This window comes from Linepithema humile, chromosome 5 (assembly GCF_040581485.1).
Source record: "Linepithema humile isolate Giens D197 chromosome 5, Lhum_UNIL_v1.0, whole genome shotgun sequence".
NCBI classification, from domain to species: domain Eukaryota; kingdom Metazoa; phylum Arthropoda; class Insecta; order Hymenoptera; family Formicidae; genus Linepithema; species Linepithema humile.
The window spans coordinates 11492042-11513539 of NC_090132.1; the positions used below are offsets into that span (position 1 = coordinate 11492042).

A 21498-nucleotide genomic window follows, 5' to 3' on the forward strand; every position below is an offset into this window, starting at 1 on the left:
TCTGAACCATTTTTCTGTATCTCCTATAATTTTTGAGAAATTTCAGTGCGTCACTTAAAATGACTCACCCTGTATATTATATAATATAAATAAATATTTATTTTATTAATAATATTGCATTATATTAAAAATAATATTAAATAATGTTAAATAATATTTGATTAAAAATAATGCATTATTAACATTTTTTTGTATACTACTTATTATATTTCAAGCAATAAAAGAACATAATAGGGCATTGTTTTTACAATATTTTTAAAATGTTGCTGTAATATTGTTTGAATGATATTGCAAATTCATATCCGTATAATATATCTGCAACGTTGCACTGCAATGTACAATATTATAACATTGCTGCAATGTTGCTGCAAGCTTGTATGCTGTATGGGACATGTCACTATATATCAAAGCAGAATATGTGAGAAATGTGTGATTTAACATATGACGTTATTTTAACGACAAAATGATATATCGCTTGATTAACAAAAACTATTTTATATAAATCAATTAGTAAATATACGCATATAAAATTAACTTATACTTAAATACGCAATTCTCGATAAGAATATTAATTGTTAAAAAAATCATCAAAATTAGAAATTTTTTAAACTTCAAAATTCTCGTTACTTTATTATTATATCTAACTTTCTGTCGAAATTACAGTAGCCTACAATAGCGTTCGTTTAGTACAGCGACACTTTATATGGAACGACTATTTTATAACGACACTTCTAGTTTCAGTGAAAGTATTATTTTATATGAATCAATTATTATTAAAAACATGTATGTGATATTTACTTGCGCTCAAATACATATTAATATTAATGAATAATATAAGAATATTAATTCTTAAAAAATCATCAAAATCGAAGCACTTAAAGTTTCAAGATTCTCATAAGTTACGAGAAACCATGAAGCATAATATAAACAGTTAATTACAACTTAGTACTTATTATTTTACTTAGCAATAAACAAGGTTAAACTACAAGTAAGGCGATCCTGGAGCCGTCTGTTTTACCGATTTCTTTAAATGCAATTTTATTTCTTTTTAGCTGTTTAGAATAAAAAATTCTTTTCTGTAATTAAAATACATATGCTAATGCATCGATGACGACTCAATTTGATCGGATTTTTTATTCCATTTAGCCAAAAAATAGAATAACTTTTGTCTGAACCATTTTTCTGTATCTCCTATAATTATTAAAAATAGAAGGTAAAACACATCGGATTTATTTTCAGCCACTGTAAAGCGTATCTACAAAAATGTTGTTAAAAAAAGTTGTTTTATATAAAGTGTCGTCATACTATCCAAACGCTCTGAATTCTCAGTAACGTATTTATCTGAAATATCCGACATTATTTAACATTCATAAATATAAAATAGAAATTATTAGAAAAAATATAGAAATTTTCTATGTAATATAACAAGTGATTTCATAAAAAAGTATAAGATTCATATTATATGCTGAATGTGTAACATTAAAAATTTATATAACTATCATGCAAGCGCCCTGTATTGCTATAGAGGTTGATTACGTCAGACTGTGATGTCACAAAATTTCCTATCGTCTACTTTCATACATATATATGAAGATTCAACAGCAAGAAATTCTACAAATACCATTTTTGTAATAGAGAAAAAATTTGTTGATTAAAAAAGCAATCATTTAAAATACAGTCATTTATTTCAAAAGTATGCTCAATTTCTACTTCGCATTGCAAAAGAATTGCGAATTAAAGATTACAATTTAATTAATCAGAACGAAAATAATCATTAAAATTATATGATTATTGAATTTTAATCTCAGTTCGCAATTCCATAATTTGACACGAGTTTTAGTTCGTATTTGATTTTAATTGGTTTATTTGGTCTATTGGTCTATCATTATTATTTATGAAATATAGTTGTTTATTTGGAAAGTGATGTAAATTCAATTCTGAAAGAAATAGCAAATTTGGTTTCTTTCAACAAAATTTGAACTTGTCCTTAAAAAGAATTAATATAGATAATTAATTACTACAGCAAAAAAGAATTAAAAATTAAAAATTCTTTAAATGATTATAATTGTAAGCATACAAGCGTCATAATTATATTTACATTTATTACAGAAAAGAATATCTCAACATTTACAACAAGATGTATTGTATATATTCATTCAAATATAAAATTCTCTTTTCTGTCTCGGCACTCACCATTAGGGCTATTCTACAATAAGCCGTAAATCGTATAGTCATAAGAAATTGACCAATTACAGACAAATCACATAAGAATTCATCGACTGTGATTGCTCAATTTCTTATGACTTTACGACTCACGGCTTATTGTAGAAAGCCTATTAGTCTTAAGAAATGATAATCACAGTCGATTATTCTTCTGTGATTTGTCTGTGATTGATCAATTTTTTAAGATTAAGACTAAGATTAAGATTAATACCGAAGCATAAATTAGTCATCAAACTGTGTGATAATGTATAAAGATATGTTTGTTTTTAGCTAAGATAGTACACTGCCCGTCAATGATTCGCTGGGTAGTGCAGTAGCCCTAACTTATTAGTCTAAGCCTAGATCTACAATAAGTATAGCCGTAAGAAATTGATCACTCACAAAACATAAAAGAATAATCGACTATGATTGGTCAATTTCTTACGCCTTAAAGCTTATTACATCTATTGTAAATTTAGGCCTATGGCGAATTCCCACTGAGCGCGTCACGCATCTTGTTCTATTTTATTCCATTCCATTACCATGCAATAAAATGAGATGCTTTAATTGGTTAATTTGTGACGCTGACGGATGACGCGACGCGTGACATATACGCTCAGAACATATTTGTCAGTAGGAATTCGCCATTAGGTCGATAAGTTAGAGGTTAGAGCTACTGTACGACCCAGCGAATCATAGACGGGCATTATACGTGAAAAACAGAGACGATGATACCTTATAGATACTATCTCTCTCGACATCAAGATTATCAGGCAGAAACAAAGGCAACGTTCGTATTAAACAGTAACCTAGCAATAAACAAACTAACTTAGCAACGATTATTTTTTGTATAATCGGCTATGAAACATGTAGAAACGTGTACGTTCGCGCTTTAACCACATTCAACCATGCTATAAATATTATCCAAAGAGTTGTATTGAAAATAGAAATTCTAATATGTACGCCTTAGTAAAATTTCATGATGGTATTTATCACGTGTGCAAATCAAATCTTATTACTTGTAAAGGCGTTACAAAAGCTACATACAGTGATAGACGTAAGTACCCAGCAAATATTATAGCGAAAAATGGTAAGTTGGAATTTTTTTATATTTTATAATGTATATTTTATATACGTTTTCAATGTTATTATTATATGTAAGTAATATCAATCACCATTATACGGTGGATATCAATGTTTTCTAAACTGAAATTGCACGCATATCAAAATATATTAGCACATGCATGAAAATGATATAGAGAAATGATGTAGCGAAAAAGCAAGAGCTGAGTATGCTCTGATATGTGCGTACAATTTTAGATAAAAAGGCATTAGTCTCATTGTGTTACTTGGTAATTATATTATTTATAAAGAAAATACAGAATTTTACAATGTATATAATAGCAAATTTCTCTAAATCCAATATTCATATTTTTTCATTATTGTACGAATAATCATAATTTTAATGTCTAATTATTTTTCTATTTGTTTTCATTCCAAAAAGTATAAATATCAATTCAATTCTTTAACGATGGTTTAAGAATGACTAATTAATTGCAATTGATTAATTAAAAGATTTTTACTTATAGTAGAGAGAGAGAGAGCTTCATCAAAGCTTTATTTGTTTTAATATAAAAGTCACATGTAATATTATTTTAGTTTGAAGAAAAAACTTTATAAATATGACATATTGAATTAAAAAACTGAATTATTATTATTAAATAGATTACTATTGAATATCTTTTTTATCATTACAGATAACAAAGCTATATTACACGAAATAAAACAGAATATATTTGCAAATAAACCACGTGTGTTTTGTAAAAAAATTTATTTCCAAAGTAGAAAGAGAAATACAAAATACAAAAATTATGATTATGAAAGGACTACGAATACCTGCGTATTCAAAGGTAAGTACAATATTATTAATTATTGCATTAATTATTTGACTTTTTTTCATAAGCATTAATGTAATGTAATATTTATTTACTTTAAAAATCATTACTTCTGATACATTTAATTAATATCATCAATTATTTAATATGTCAATAGTAATATACTTTTTTTCTTATGTTAGATATTAACACAACGACTTTTATGAATACATGAATACAATGAATACAAAAACGTTTCTACTGTACATGCTAAAATGTAATGCATATTTCTTTTTTATTTTTGTATTAGATATTAACATTTTCTAAATTCAGAGAAATTTTAGCAATTATACACTTTTTAACAATATATTCATGTTTGAGTATTCATAAAAAACTGAGAATAATGTTTCGCAATGTTCTTTTTTTAAATATATGTTTGTTTTGTATTATAAAGATTACTTAATAATGCTAACTTTCAAATTATTTTTTAATAATAATCTGTAAATTATTATCATTTTCTCAAATAAAGAAAACGACAAATCGGAAACAGAAATTAAGACCTACAATTATAAAGACACTAATGTCTTAATATCTTTTGGTACGATTAATTAATATTATTATCTATATTATCAGTATATTATCAATATATTATTATCCATTATAACTTTATTCAATATTTCATGATATGGATGAGATGCATATAGGCCGGTATTCATAGTCGATTCTAATATTTAAGACCGTTTTAAGTACAGTCTTAAAATGTGACAGAGCCCTATTAGCGTCTTAAAACATTACTTAAGACGATCTTAAAATAAGAACGGACTATGAATACCGATCATAATATACTTTTTTTTCAAATACAGTCATTATGAATGCATAACCAAATAAAACGCATGATTGAAAGTTTTTTTTATCACAAATTTTGTAGGTGTATCAAAAAGTTTATATCAATCTCTTTAAGTATGTTTCTATAAATGCTAGAATGTATATTTTTCTTTTTTCCAATTAATAAATCAATCATCGACGAAAATAAAGGAAACGACGAACTGGAAACATCAGATATCCCAGTGATCATTGAAAAAAATAGAAACAATTGTTCAACTGAAACTGAAAGCAAGGAGAGTGGTATTGAAATGTTTGATGTTCCAATGCATAACAGTGAGTGTTCAAAATATTTTCATCTATTCCATGTATTAAAGATTGGCATAAATGCATTAACATTTAGCAAATTTAGAGTAGTTAGAAATTTTGGCAATAATCCACTTCCTAATTACACATATATATGTTTGACTTAATAATTTGTAAGAATAAAAATAATATTCTATAAAAGTTTTGTAAAATATTCTGTAAATATTTTGTAAAACTTTTTTTCTAATATAATTTCTTTCATACTAGTTTCTATACTAGTTTTTCATGATAAATGTTACTTTTCAAGGCTAAATTTTAAAATTATTTTTTAAAGTAATATTGTAATTATTGAATAAAGTAATATTTTAAAGTAAAATTATTTTTTAAAGTAATATCATGTTAAAGAGTTTATTCATTGTTTCATGACATATACGAGATAATATAATATAACAAATTTCGACAGTCACTTTCTAAAGACATATTCACATGTTTCATTATTTATAATTTGTAAAAATAAGACTAATATTCCGTAAAAGTTTTTTCTTTTTAATATACATATATATGTGTTTCGCATGAATGTTCACTAATACTAAATTTAATTTTTTTTAAAATAATATTTAAGTTATTATTGTTTTCTCCAATAAATAACAGTAATTAATACATATTAAAACAAAACGCATATAACTGAAACTTAATCATAAATAATTTTGTAAGAGCGTATTAAAAAATTTATGCCAGTCTCTCTAAGTACATTTCTATTACGAAAGCTAGAATATAATGCACATTTTCTTTTTTGCTATTACATTAAGATATAGATAAACCAACCATAACAGTCACTGATGAAAGTAGAAGGTATGACAGACCAGAAACAGCAGAAATAGAAATTAAGGATTGTGATTATCTAGACACCAGTAATGTTCCAACATCTTCTAGTACGATTAATTAATATATTTTATCCATTACAATTTTATTCAATATTTCATGATATGAATGAAATACATAATATACTTTTTTTCTACATCAGATATCAACGCAGTAATCATCGAAAATGGAAATAGTTGTCCAACTGAGATTCAAAGCAAAGATAGTAATATAGAAACGTTTGATGTTCCAATACATAACAGTGAGTATTCAAAATATATATTTCCATGTTTTCTATATATTAGGCTGCATTAACATTTACTAAATTTAGAATTATTAAAAACTTGGCAATCATAAACCAGTAGTCATATATATAGTCGGTTCTTATATATAAGATTTTCTTAAGTATAATCTTAAAACATAAATCAATCATATACAATTTTTATAATTTTATTAAAATTATAATAATACTAATCTTTCAAACAACACTGAGCCAGTGCTGGTAGCTCTGGCAACCAGTATTGGACCGTTCGTAAGATCAACACTGGATCAGTGCAGGCTAACTACACTGAACCAGTATCGTTTATCAGTATTGGGACAAACTTATCATCCGACGCTGCGCCAAAACTGAGCCAGTAGTGTTGCCAGTACTGCAATTCAGGCAATCATTACTGGTCCAGTATTGGGCCGATTGCAAAATCCTATATGGGTAAGGACGGAGCGGCAACAGAAAAGAAAGATTGCTATTATCAGGAGAGCACTGATCTTCGAGCATCTTCTAGTATAATTAACGAAAATAAGAGTAACGATAGACTAGAAACAGAAAAAAACTGTTCTTATAAAAAAACCATTGATCTTCCTACATCTGGTATATTTAACTAATTATAGATTATATCTGCAATTACTATTTGATTATATGAACAAAGTACTAATATATCTTTTTTCTTATATCAGATATTAATACAATTTTGAATAAAAATGAGAACGTATGTCACAGTGAAATACAAAATATAGACTGTAATATTAATGGAATTTCAGATGTGCTTTTACCTTGTGGTTAGTATTTTTAATATTATGAATTATCTATAATCTATTTTATAAGTTTTAAAGAAAGATAATATATTTTTCAATTTTAATATTAGATTTGGTTAGTAAATCAATTAGTAAATCAGTAAGCATCGATAAAGACATAAGCAATGAAAGAACTGATAAATTCAATGAAGTCTGGCAAGATGTTGAAATTTTATTATCTTGTGGTAAATTTATTTTCATATTTTTCATAATACTAGTTACTTCTGAAAATTATTTTGATGATAACTACTGATTACATCATTATAATTGTTTTTGTTAGAACCTTTGTCAGAACCTGCAAGTATACAGACATGTAATGCAGTTGAAAATAATCTGGAAATTGACAATATTAACATGGACGTCTCATTAACAGGTATGTTTCTTATTTTCTAGTTTGGGAAGTAACATGTTATTGTAACGTGTTATTGTTACTTTATTCTTTCTGAAACAGTAACATACTTATATTTTTTTTAGTAACAACGAATTTAACATTTTCTTTTATTGTTACTTTTTACATTTTGAACCTATTTCTGATGTATTGTTTATGTATTTAATCTTTAATTAGTATATTATTTTTTATATTTAAAATATCTTAAGTATAAAGATAATCATAAATCAATCATATATTAGTGTAGTTCTATGATACATTAGCTGCATATTTTAAAAACAAACTGTCTTTACTTTAAATTAAAAATTCACATTAAAATTTTTGAACATAAGATCAACAGTGCAAAAACGTATAAATTTTGCTATATTTATAAGTTTAATGAATCAACAATTTTTATTTGCATTTTAAGCATTTTAAAATATTTCTCTTTAAATTTGTGTGGTATTTTGAAATTAAGATTATATTGCTTTTAATAATATTTGAACAAAAACATTTAAAAAATAAATTTTTAAATTTGATATTGGTTTAACATTTAAAAAATAACGATGACAAATTAAAAGTAACTTTTAAAAAGTAACTTTCCCAATTTTGATTGTATTATAATTGAATATGTTGAATATTACAAAAAAAATTAATGAAGCTTAATATTTCTTATGCAGTAAGTAATACCTGAATTCATTATCACTTGCTGTTATGCATTATTAAATAAGCTTATTTGTTTTCATTCTATTTTTTTGTTTACAGATTTACTTAACATATCTCCATCTACATTTATTTTAGATGATTGTGTTAGAAGAATATCTTTTAATACTACTGGTATGTAAAAGTTAATTATATTTAATATTTTTGAGGAATTTGTAAAATAGTAGAATCAGTCATTTATAGGATTTAAAACTAAATATTTCAAAAACTATATTAATATCAAAATAAAACAGAATGGAAGTTATTTTTTAATATAGTTCAAATTGAGATTTTACATTACTCTTACAATATATCTTTCGCGTATTTTCTTGTAAATGTAAAATTAAAATTAACAATGTGACCACCTAGTTATTAATCACTATTTTCATGTAGTTATAATTTTGATTGCTAAGATTAGGAATGTTTAGATGTAAAAACACATGAATATTATTATAGGAGCTAGATACAAAATATAGTAAATGATCCTGACATCCTTTTTGAAGTATTAAATTTGTTACAATGGACATCATAAACAATATATATTTTTTGCAATAATATATGAAAATTTATGTTATAACAATTGTCTTTATTATCTATATTGAAAAGTAAAAACCTGAGTATGATATTTCGATAATAATAAAATGTTTTCCTAACTTTAAATTGCTAATATTATATATGAGATATCACAGATTGTTTGCAAGTTTCTAAGCAGTTTTTATTATTAAAATATATCATATTTTATAATTAACTTTTTAATTTTAAGTATTTAATTTTGATTTTAATTTTATAACAAATTATACGTATATTTTTAAAAATTTATATTTGTAGATGATACGTGTAATTCTATTACATGTCAAAATGTGAGTCAAATAGGAAATGAAGCAAATGTCCAAATATCATCAACACTTGGTATGTAAATTGTAAAAGCTCTTTTTGATTATTTTTGTAAATTTATTAAGATTCTTGGTCCTTTATTATAGATTTTAGCTTTATGATAAAAAAAGAGAAAATTTTATGAAGAATTCTTATAAGATAGTTCAAATAAAAAGATATATTTATAAGATAAGATTAATTTAGACTTTATAAAATACTCAGAAAACTTTTTTCTTCTGTTTTGATAAATATCAATAAAATTAATGTGATATATCTAATTAAAAACCAAATAACACACAACTTTATATCTGTTTGTTATATTTAGTACAGTTCAAAAAAGTTATTAAGCAAAAGAAAAATTTTCGGAAATATAAATTATTTTTCAATTATGTGATTTTTTAATGTGATTTTTAATTTTATAGCTTATTATCGATTTATTATTACAGTTATTGATTACTAAAGCAAAAAGAAAGTTTTTTTTCTATACTTTATTAAGTTATTTAATTAATTACAAATATCATTGTATATATATTTTTATTTCAAGATATATTTTGCAAGAATTTTGAACATGAATTTTTTCGCTTTTGATGTCATGAGTTGAGATAACTAAGGTAATGAACGAAATGAATTAAACCCAATACTTACCTAATCTACATCTTTTTTTTACAGACGTTGAAAATGGTAAAGAAAGTAGTGAATCAGAATATGTACCATCAGAAGATGAACATTTATCGGATAATGAACTGCCACAAAAACGCAAATCAAGCTTAAACACAACTGTAACTTCAATGTCAAGTTTAGATGCCTCGCAAATTAATGGTAATGGATGCAACGATGAAAATATGTATGTAGAGACTTCTAATGCAAGATCTCCTAAAAAAAACTATTGTATATTTTGTTCAAAATTGCAAACACAACTTGCACGACATCTAGAAAAAGTACATCGTAATGAATTGGATGTAAAAAGGTTTACGGCTTTACCCAAAAATAACACAGAAAGGAAAAAAATTATAGAAATTTTACGAAAAAATGGCAATTTTAAATTTAATACAAATTCGACATTGAATAATGGACAACTTATAGTATCTAGACGTCCCAATGAAAAATATAACAAGCTCGCCAGAGATTTTATTGCTTGCTCAAAATGTAAAGGTTTCTTTGCAAAAAGTACAATACGTCATCATTCTCGAACCTGCTTTGGAAAAGATTTTCGGAAGAATAAATGTATTATGATAATGGGTAGAAAAATTATGTGCAGGTTACATTCTTCGGCAAATGAAACTTTGAAGAAAATGGTATTTCCAGTCATGCGTGAAGACGAGATTACACGCATTATAAGATATGATGAATTATTGATTTTATTTGGAAATAAACTCTGCATTAAATACAAATCTCAACATCATCATGACATGATACGTGCAAGATTGCGTCTTCTTGGCCGCTTCCTTTTGGCATTAAAAAGTATAAATAAAAATATAAAAAACTTTGAATCGCTATATCGTCCAGCAGTATATGATGACTGTATCCATGCGATAAATATAGTTGCAAGATATAATGATGAAGAAAAAATATATGAAGCTCCTGCAGTGGCGGCAAACTTATCCACTTTAATTAAACACATTGGAAATCTTCTTATCGCAGAATGTATAAAGAGGGAAGATTCAGAAAAAAAGAAACTAGTTAAAGACTTCTTAAAGTTATTAGTTGTTGATATTGGGACAAGTGTAAATAAGACTGTTATGGAAACACAATCAGCTCAGAAAAGACGTAAAAAAGTTATTCTACCATCATTGGAAGATATCAAAATATTATATAAATATTTGGAAAAAAAGCGAATTGAAGCTTTTACAACACTACAACAATCCTTTTCTTATCATAGTTGGCTTTCTTTAGCAGAAGCTACACTAATATCTGTACTTGTATTTAATAGACGACGGTCGGGAGAAATGGAGCGAATTCTTATTGAAGATTTCCAAAGTTACGAAAAACTACATGAAAACGTAAATACCGACATTTATACATTATTATCAAAAAAAATAAAAAAATTGCGGAAAAATATATTCGATTCTGTATTAGGGGCAAATTGGGCCGTGGAGTGCCCGTTTTATTAACAAAGCAGTTATTTGAAAGTATTAATTTAATTTTAAAATTTCGCAAAGAAGCTGAAATACCTAAAACAAATCCTTACGTATTTGCATTACCTGGCTATAATAAAAAAAGATTTAGACATCTTAAAGCCTGCATTTTATTACGAAAATTTGCAGAAGAATGTAATGCAAGTCAGTCTACTACTTTGCGTGCTACAGAATTGCGGAAGCATGTGGCAACATACTGTATTCAATTAAATCTTGATGAGATTGATGTATCTGATCTTGCTACATTTATGGGTCATTCTGAGAAAATACATAAGGATCATTATAGACAACCATTGGCAAGCAGAGATATATTAAAAGTTTCACAATATTTGGAAGCAGTTCAAGGAAATAAAAATATTTCAGATGACGAAACTTCAACAAATAACAGTTCCGAAAGTGATGAAGAAGCAAAACAGAACAACTTTAATAGCTCAAATAAAGAAAATATACATTCAGGTAATAACATTTTACATTTGTATTTCTTATGCATAATATTCTATTTCTATACAATATATATACATATATATATATAATTCCTTTCAAATATTCACAAACATTTATTTCAGACACAAATTTATATGACTTACCTGATGATATAATACATAATCAACAAAGGAATAGCGATGGAAAAAAAAACAAAAACGTTCAAGTGAGTATTTTACATTAAATATGTGAAATTTTAATGTTGTATGTTTTATTTTTCTAAGAATTGTTTAAAAATGTTTGCAGAGTCTTGTATCTTATATATACAGGGTGATTCAAAATAACCTGATGTCCTTGCAATGCCATATTCTTGAGCGAATTCTGAGACAATTTTTCCTTTTACAAAATTTTGTCCGAAGCTTAGTTTTCGAGTTATAATTGAAAATAGTTTGCTACTTACGAGTCCGATAGTTATAATTGAAAATAGATAGCAACTTACGAGTTCGGTACAACGGACAGACAGAGACGGTGTAATGCGTCATGAGACGATAGTAAACACTTGACAGTCTCATTATACGTTGCGCGTCCCTGCCTGCCTGTTGTACCGAACTCGTAAGTTGCTATCTATTTTCAATTATAACTCGAAAACTAAGCTTCGGACAAAATTTTGTAAAAGGAAAAATCGTCTCAGAATTCGCTTAAGAATATGGCATTGCAAGGACATCAGGTTATTTTGAATCACCCTGATATATATATATATATATATATATATCATAGAGATTATATAAAAGTTATGAGTTATAAGAGTTACAAGTTATAAGAAATTATGGCACAAAAGTGTTTGTAAATCTCATGTACCTATTTTAGTATAATGTTTAACAACATTTCTTTTTAAATTTAATTTTCAGTATACTTTTTATTTTATTTTTAGTATAATTTTTTCTTTTAACATTTCATTTTTTTCTCAAATTTATATATCATGATTATTATTATATATTATTTATACGTATATAAGTATCACTTTAACAATACTGGTTTTTTTTACTAGCATCGCCATATGGAAAAACTAAAAGAATTCGTTGGTCTCAGAAAGAACAAGAAACAGCACTTCATGCATTTGCTAAACATATGGAAAATTTAACATTACCCTCTTTGAGAGAAATACAAGAAGTAAAGAAACAGTACACTTCTCTTGCACAACGTACATCCCCACAAATAAAAACGTGGATACATAATAAACAAAAAGCTTTTCGTAAACAATGTGAGTATGTATTATGTTAATACTTAAAAACATTTTTAAAATAGAAAATTAATTATTGTTACACTATTAATGTGACAAAAGTAAATGCAATTAGTAAATTATATGCAGTTTTACTAATATATAATTAACTAATTTATGCAATTAGTAAATTATATATTATGTTATTTTCATAGTTATTTGCTAATTATTAGAGCAAGGAAAAGTATATCGGTATATTTTACAAACATACTCAATTGATTGTAAGTATTATTTTATGAATATATCTTTTTGTTTCAGGAATTTTAATATCTTTCTCAAACTTTTGATGTTCTTCTGATGTCACAGACCTTCTTGCTTTTGATGTCTGTCATATACTTATTCGCTTTTCTTAAGTTAAGACTGCATCAGTGAACAAAAGTATACCTATCAATAATAAGTTTATTTGACTTCAAGTTGGAGTTTTGAAATTTCATGAATATTTCTAGCGATATTAAAAAGATACGTATATTTTAAGTTTTATTCTATTAAGTATCTTTCAACTAAAGAAACTTTAAGATATATATGGATGTGCAATGACAAATGCAATATCTGTAATGTTATTTAATTTTGATTATAATTATGTAATTTTAAGTTTATGTCTGTCTATAAGTATATCTATATATTGCTGCTATACGTTAAAAAGGATGAAGATACTTAAATGATAATTGCTAGAGAGTGTAAACATTTTATAGTATTTTTACATACTTTTTAAGTCATTACTTTAAAGAAGTGCCTTTATTTAAAAACTAAAATAAGAGTGATAAAAAGCAATACTGTCTTATACTTTATATAATCAGCTATTTTAAAGCATAAAAGTTGTTTAATTTTGATTTTAGTTTATTATTCAAAACTATAGAATTATTCAAATTTACTATAGAATAACAAATAAATGCAAAGTTTCTTTACTAGCATTTGATAAAAAGTACAAATATCTAAGAGATTATATCTTTAATTTAAAGAAAACATGGTAACTATAGTACATTATTCTTGTGATATACTAAGTAAAATATGTCAAGTATAAATTTATACTGATAGAATGTGATATTTCATGTATTACAATAATTTTCACTCATATGTAGGAATATAATAATTTAAGTTCAATTTGTGATTAGATTTATTTGCATACGAGGATATTGTATCTATCTATGTATGAATGTAATCTTTTGAACTTATGAATGTAATCTTTTGTAACTTTGATGTTTATGTATTACTTTTATATTATAAGCAGTTATTCTACATTATAAGCAGTTATGTTCTATGTCTATTTAAGTCTTGTGTCTAAACAATGCTATTAATCGTTCAGATAAGGAAAGAATTGACAAATCGCATTTTAACTATTCAGACTAATGTGATTGAACAATTGTTTTCCATTCAAAATCTTGGAGCGATTTCTAATATTGCAGATACAAGGTTTTAGATATAATACTTGCCTGATAGAAAATGATTTTATATTGCATAATTTATGAAATTTCTTATGTAATTGATGTTCTTTATTTTTCTTATATATATATTTTACACTTTGTAAACATTACACTTATTTTTCTTTATTTCTTTATTAATTTGTTTTCTATCTAAACATATAAAACAGAAAAAAAGATTACATTCAAAATGTTATAAAAGAAAATAAATATTCTAAAATTATACTTATCTGAATAAAGAAATTAAGATTTAAAAAATCAAACAGATTTGGTTTGTGCTTATAACTTTATGAGTAACATTGAGGAAATCAAATAGATTCGTTCCATAAGATAAAACCTTAGGATAAGTAATATTCCAATTAGTAAATTCTTTAAATTTGAAGACCGGTATTCATAGTCCATGTCTTATTCCTAGTGAAAATATTTTCACATAATATTTTTCAAGAAATGTTTTTAATTTATAAAGAACTTCAAAAAATTCTGTAAACTTTTTCAAATTTTGTAAGTTTTCTTCAGAAATTATAAAATAAAAAATCGTAGAAATTTTAAACTATTTCAGAATTTTACATAAAAAACTTATATATAGAAAGTATTCCAAGAAAAATTTCAGTTTAAGGCGTTCATTTTAATTGCACTAATGTTGCATTGAAATTTCATTCCTCATTCCTTTAATGCTTCAATGATACATTCTATTAATTCAAAAGATAAGAAAAGAGCATTTTTTTCTATTTAAAAATTTTTCTTTCTTCATTATTTATTAAAGTTTATATACAGTCATATGCAGTCTAAAATAATGACAATACTGCAAATCTATATTTATATATAAATAACACGCGAAATATGGATTTTCACTACTATCAGAGTATATTTCGAAATACATTTATATTATTAATTTTAGTTACCTAAAATGCATCTTAATACAGCGTCCAATAATAAAATAGAAGTAATATTTAAATAAAATAAAAATAATATTTAATTATATCAATAGGTTCCTTTTTTATAGCTAAACTATTATACTCTCTTTGTATTTAAAGAAATATGTATATATTTAATATTTGACAAAAGCAAGAAGGAAAATTTCAGTGCAACAATAGAAAGCAAGTTTATTAATAAAATCATCAACATTATTTCGAAATCATCAAAAGAAGAGAGAAAGCAATGCGGATCCGCATTTTACGCAAGTTACGCCTCATGTACACAGATGCACTGACACGTATCAACATGTCCGTTAAACTGCGCAAAACTATATGATTAAATTCATAATTCATTATTATGATAACTATTCAGTTCTAATTAAGATTTTTGTTTATTTTTGTGTAGTAACAACAGTTAGGGCCTATCTAGATAAACTTGCATAGTCGCATAAACATATGCATAAGGAAACTGATTGGTCCATTTCTTTATGCATTTGCTTATAAACCAATTAATTTCCTTGTATATGTTTATGCGACTATGCAAGTTTGTCTGGATAGGCCCTCACTAGATTATGAAACATAAAAGTATATAGAAACTGATAGAGAGGCAAAGAGAGCACGTCTTGTTATAAAAGATAACATATTTTTCTCATTTAGATAAATGTGTGAGACAGAATCAACAGTACCTATCAGACTCTAAGGTCGGTATTCATAGTCCGTTCTTATTTTAAGATCGTCTTAAGTAAAGCCTTAAGACGCTAATACGGCTCTGTGATTGGCTTATGACATCTTAAGACTATACTTAAAACGGTCTTAATTATAAGAATCGACTATGAATACCGGCCTTAACTCTCTCGGCTCGGCATTATTTGCTTATTTCCTATTCGGTACTAACTCCAATATGTTATACAGTTTGCTTTATTTATCAAAAATGGTTTGTTGCATAAATATAAATAATACAATTTAAAAATTAAGCATTCTTTCTTAAAATTTTTAAAAACTGTATTTTGAGATCAACAAAAAGGAAAAAAGATATAACGGTACATAGTGTGCCTAAAAAACAAACAGACTTGAAGTATATGTGAATAAGGCTGCGTTCGTTATGTTCACTTACGCGCTGAAAGCATCAGTCTGTCTTTCTTGTTCATTATGCGTCGAAGAAAGATAGAATGATGCTTTCAGCATGTAAGCGAGCATAACGAACACAGTCTAAAACTAAGGGTTGGTTTATAATAAAGCCGTAAGCTGTAAGCCGTAAGAAATTGACCAATCACAGATAAATTATGGAAGAATAATCGACTGTGATTAGTCAATGGTGTCAAATGATGATGCACCGTAATGTGATGAAATATTTTATTTGAGAGCAAGTAAAAATATTCAAAGTATATATTAAAACATGATTGATATCTCTGTTTGTGACGTGTGGTGTGATCTGTAAATAATGAGTGTAATTGTGTATTTAATCATGTCATAGGACTATAATAATTAATGAAAGCTAATTAAAACTTTGAGTGAAGTAATAAAACACTATATTATTGCGATTAAAATTACTGTGCCATGCAATACATAACAGTGCTGCAAATAAAATACATTAGTGCTACAAGATTCTGATTTTGATTTTAAGGTTATCTGCTTACTGTTTTTATAAATATTTAACAAGACATACATGCATGTTGTGTAGTATTAATAATAATTCACATGTGGAATTGTCACTGCTGCCAAGAAGCTATTAGAAGAGAATCCATTTTCAAAACACAAGATTCTTTCCAGAGAGAATTTATTATTATTAATTTCTTCGCTACTAGAATTCTGTGTAATGTTGTGGAAATATCAACATCTATTTATTCATCAAGATAAATTCTAATTGGACATTTGCTGTTACGTGTTGTGCCATATTAGTGAACAATAACAGAAAATATAATTGTGAATTTAGCTGTATAACAATACTTCTCAATAATTAGTTTCTTTCATATTCTTTTAAATTTGAATGGAGCATTAGAATTCTGTATTGTGTGATAAATGACACATTACGATATTTATGCAATATATAACAGTGCATATAATCTCTCTATATAATTTGTCAGCGTATATACATATATGTCTTATTAAATATTATTAAAAATAGTAAACAAATAACCTTAAAATTATAAAAATCTTATGCCACAAATGAATTTCATTCATGCATTGCACTGTTATATATTACATAAATACCGTAATAACTATCATTTATCACAACAATATAGAATTCTAATGCTCTACTTAAATTCAAAACATTATAAAAGAAACTAATTAGTTATTGTGATATTGTTACACAGCTAAGTTCACAATTATATTTTCTGTTCACTGATTTTTATTGTTATTTTTATTTTTATTGTTCACTGATATGGCACAACACGTAACAGCAAATGTCCAACTATAGAATTTAACTTGATGAATAAATAGATATTGATATTTCCACAACATTATACAGAATTCTAGTAGCAAGGAAATTAATAATAATAAACTCTCACTGGAAAGAATCTCGTGCTTTGAAAATGGATTCTCTTCTAACAGCTTCTTTGACAGCAGTGACAATTCAATATGTAGAATATTACACATCGCACACATATACATATATGTTTAAAATATTAATAGAAACAGTAAGCTGTTCATTTTATTGTGTTAATATTAATTATAAAAATCCGTTTATGTTAATTATAAAAATCAGAATCTTAGCATAAATGTATTTTATTTGCAACACTTATTTATTACATGAACACAGTAATATCTTTTAATTGCAAAAGTGTAGTGTTGTGTGTATTACTTTACTTAACACTTGAAGTAAGAAGCTTTAATTAATTATTGTAGTCCTATGAGAGACATGATTATATACACAGTTACACTCACTATTCACACCACATCAAAAACAGAAATATCAATCATGTTTTAATATGTACTTTAAATACTTTTACTTGCTCCCAAATAACATAACATATTTTATCACATTACAGTCCACATTGCCTTACAATGAGTCTTATTCACATGTACTTACTTAAGTCCGTTTATTTTTGCAAGGCATGCTATTTTATTGTTATATCTTTCTTTCTCTTTCTAGAAGTTCGCTTTTTTTTAAATTTTGATAGAGAATATTAAATTTTTAAATATGTTATATTATTCGTGTTAAATAAATTATTTTTGATAAATAAAGTCAGTTATATATAACATAGTTAGCACAATAGAAGAGGGAGCTAAATAATACCGAGAGAGATAGAATATAATATTGCTGATTTTGTCTCACACACTTTTACTTAAATAAAAGAAATAGAAGTTACACTGCAATTATTTTATTGCATACATCGAAGCATATCACTTTCTGACATATGCATTATAAAATTTTTTATAGTATGGAACATCAGTAAATTTGTATAAACAATTAACTATAGATTGCTATTTCTGCGAGTATAAAATTACAATATTACATTGTTTGGTTTAATACGGCGATTTGACCATATTATGTGAAAGGATATATATTATTTATGTATATAAATTTCTGTATATACAGGGTGGGCCATTTTAATCCATCCACGCAAATAACTCCGAAGGTATAGGTGATAGCGAAAAATAACTCGTACAAAAATTGTAGGGTTCAAAGGGAGCCAACCGTTGATAACCTTGAACTTGACCTCGAAGTCGATTTTCAAAGTTATTTTAAGATTAACAAGTGTTTTTTAAATAGAAACCCCTATTTTTGATTCCAAAATCTAATAGCTGGTGTCAAGAGCTTTTCAAAACACTATAATGAAGTTATTTTTCATTAAGTACTTTTCGAGTTATGAGGCTTGTAAATTACAGTATTTTGACATAAAATACAAAATATCTTGTAAAACATTCAATTTTTGGGAATCTTACCTTAATACTTTTATGCATAAAATAATGAGACGAATCAATTGGTATAAAGAAAACACATAGTTGCTTTCAAGAAAAAGTATGCAGTTGCATGTTGCAAATTACATATTTTTTCTTGAAAGCAACTATGTGTTTTCTTTATACCAATTGATTCGTCTCATTATTTTATGCATAAAAGTATTAAGGTAAAATTCCCAAAAATTGAATGTTTTACAAGATATTTTGTATTTTATGTCAAAATACTGTAATTTACAAGCCTCATAACTCGAAAAGTACTTAATGAAAAATAACTTCATTATAGTGTTTTGAAAAGCTCTTGACACCAGCTATTAGATTTTGGAATCAAAAATAGGGGTTTCCATTTAAAAAACACTTGTTAATCTTAAAATGACTTTGAAAATCGACTTCGAGGTCAAGTTCAAGGTCATCAACGGTTGGCTCCCTTTGAACCCTACAACTTTTGTACGAGTTATTTTTCGCTATCACCTATACCTTCGGAGTTATTTGCGTGGATGGATTAAAATGGCCCACCCTGTATAGATTTTTTATATTAATTTTTGCACAAGCATTTTTTTTTATGTTCTCTAATTAATTCTTATAATAAGTATTGCATAATTGATGGAATATTCGCATTTAAATTTTTTATCAAAAAATGTGTTTTAATTGTTTCATTTAATACACAAATAAGCACATTTAATTATTTCATATAATATGATAGGGTCGCCAAACTAATCAAACAATATATCATTGTACATAATTTTGGACTGTCGTCGAAATAGCCAATCCATAGTTAATTGCTTATACATTAACTTTCTGACGTATACATTGCAAAAATTTTTGTGATGTATACGTCGGGAAGTCAATGTACTCTAATGTATACAATAATATAGCGTATTTGTCACTGTCGTCAAAATAGCCAATTGACATATATATATATATATATATATAAAAGCAGATTACTTTTACTGATCAATTTTCTGTAAGAAAATAACAAAAACATCTTTAGCACCTCTAGGCCATTGTCTTTTTTTAATTAATGCATCGTCAGCTTCAATCCAAATGTTAGACATTTCTTCTCTACATATACTTGTGTAATGACCTTTTTCGATAGATGGTCCATGATGAAGTATAGCACTCATTACTTTGTACAATTGCCCAACAATTATTACTTTAGTTGTTGGAACAGCACGCAAAGTAAACTTATCTGTTTTTACTGATTTACCGTCTTGAATTGGTATTAAATGAATAACAATGATATCTCTGCTTAATGTAAATTCACTTTTAACTAATATTTCATTTTTGGTACAATTTTTGCATGATTCGTTGTTCAATTGACACCAATGGGAAAATGTTAAGTTTAATAACTCATTAAGATCATAAGTTTGTTTCTTGCATTTATTTATTGGAATTGAAATAAAAATATTATTAACAATAGTTTTTGTATAATTACAACTTTTGCATTGTTTAATGGTAGTAACTTGATGCTCTATTAAACTTTTTATACTATCGTATTTTGTACATAGAGCTGTAAAGAATTCACATGCATCTCGTTTAACACTTTTGGAAAAATACTCTCTTAAAGATTGCCGTATAACGTATGTATTCAAGTTGTGCACTTTATTTTCATAATGACACATTAATACATTTAAATCGTTTAGTTTATCATAATCGGCTATTTGTTTTCTAATAGAATTTAAATGTAACAAACATTGTAATACTGCATTTGCATAACATGAAACTTCATCTACATTTTGGAAACCATACATGTTCCAAGTAATATTTTTTCGCACCTTCTCATGTGACTCTTGAATAGAATTAACTATTTTTGGCACTGCCCATAAAACATCTTTTATTCTACGATATCGCTCTTTTACAAGAGAAATAGTTTTTGTTTCTGCATTGTTTAATCGTTTTAATCGATTATATTCAATAATAGCTTCTTCACTAGCTGTTATAGATGAAGGATCAAAATTAATCAAATGTAACCCATCTAAAGATGTTAGTCGTGACAAAGCAACGTAAATTTGACCATGACTAAATACAGAATTACCTATATCCATAATAGCATTCTGCAAACTTAATCCTTGGCTTTTATGAATAGTAATTCCATAACTCAGAGACAATGGAAATTGTTCTCTAATAACATACACTCTATCCATTACCTCAAATTTAACACTTACTCTTTGAATTAAATATTCCGAACCTGATGGTAAAAGAAGTTTAATGCTTTCTACGCGATCGGTAGATATATCTTGTACAATTGAAATCACTTGAGCAATCGTGCCATTTACAAGACCTAAAGTAGCATCTATGTTACGTCTTATCATAACTTTTGCTCCAATTTTTATAGTAATACGTTTCGAAAG

At 26.2% G+C, this 21498-nt stretch overlaps 2 protein-coding genes across 8 annotated transcripts; one reads left to right on the forward strand and one right to left on the reverse strand.

Moving 5' to 3' along the window:
• The first annotated feature begins 235 nt into the window (after nucleotides 1-235).
• LOC137000271 (uncharacterized) lies at nucleotides 236-14596 on the forward strand. Of its 7 annotated transcripts, none has more exons than XR_010890549.1 (14): nucleotides 245-3292; nucleotides 3960-4112; nucleotides 5112-5234; nucleotides 6014-6136; nucleotides 6229-6327; nucleotides 7020-7121; nucleotides 7208-7321; nucleotides 7417-7509; nucleotides 8269-8340; nucleotides 9034-9114; nucleotides 9748-11669; nucleotides 11780-11862; nucleotides 12685-12897; nucleotides 13174-14596. XR_010890549.1 is itself a non-coding variant. In XM_067356402.1 (10 exons), the coding sequence occupies exons 1-10, from the start codon at nucleotides 3160-3162 to the stop codon at nucleotides 9120-9122; spliced, it is 1101 nt and encodes a 366-aa protein (XP_067212503.1). In that variant the 5' UTR covers nucleotides 236-3159; the 3' UTR covers nucleotides 9123-9378. The 7 variants fall into 7 exon arrangements, 1 of the variants encoding a protein (XP_067212503.1); XR_010890550.1 differs by having other exon boundaries at nucleotides 245-3259; XR_010890551.1 differs by lacking the exon at nucleotides 7208-7321.
• Nucleotides 14075-21462, reverse strand: LOC137000272 (uncharacterized). The gene has a single exon (XM_067356403.1). The coding sequence runs from the start codon at nucleotides 21457-21459 to the stop codon at nucleotides 20095-20097; it is 1365 nt and encodes a 454-aa protein (XP_067212504.1). The 5' UTR covers nucleotides 21460-21462; the 3' UTR covers nucleotides 14075-20094.
• Between the last annotated feature and the right edge of the window lie 36 nt (nucleotides 21463-21498).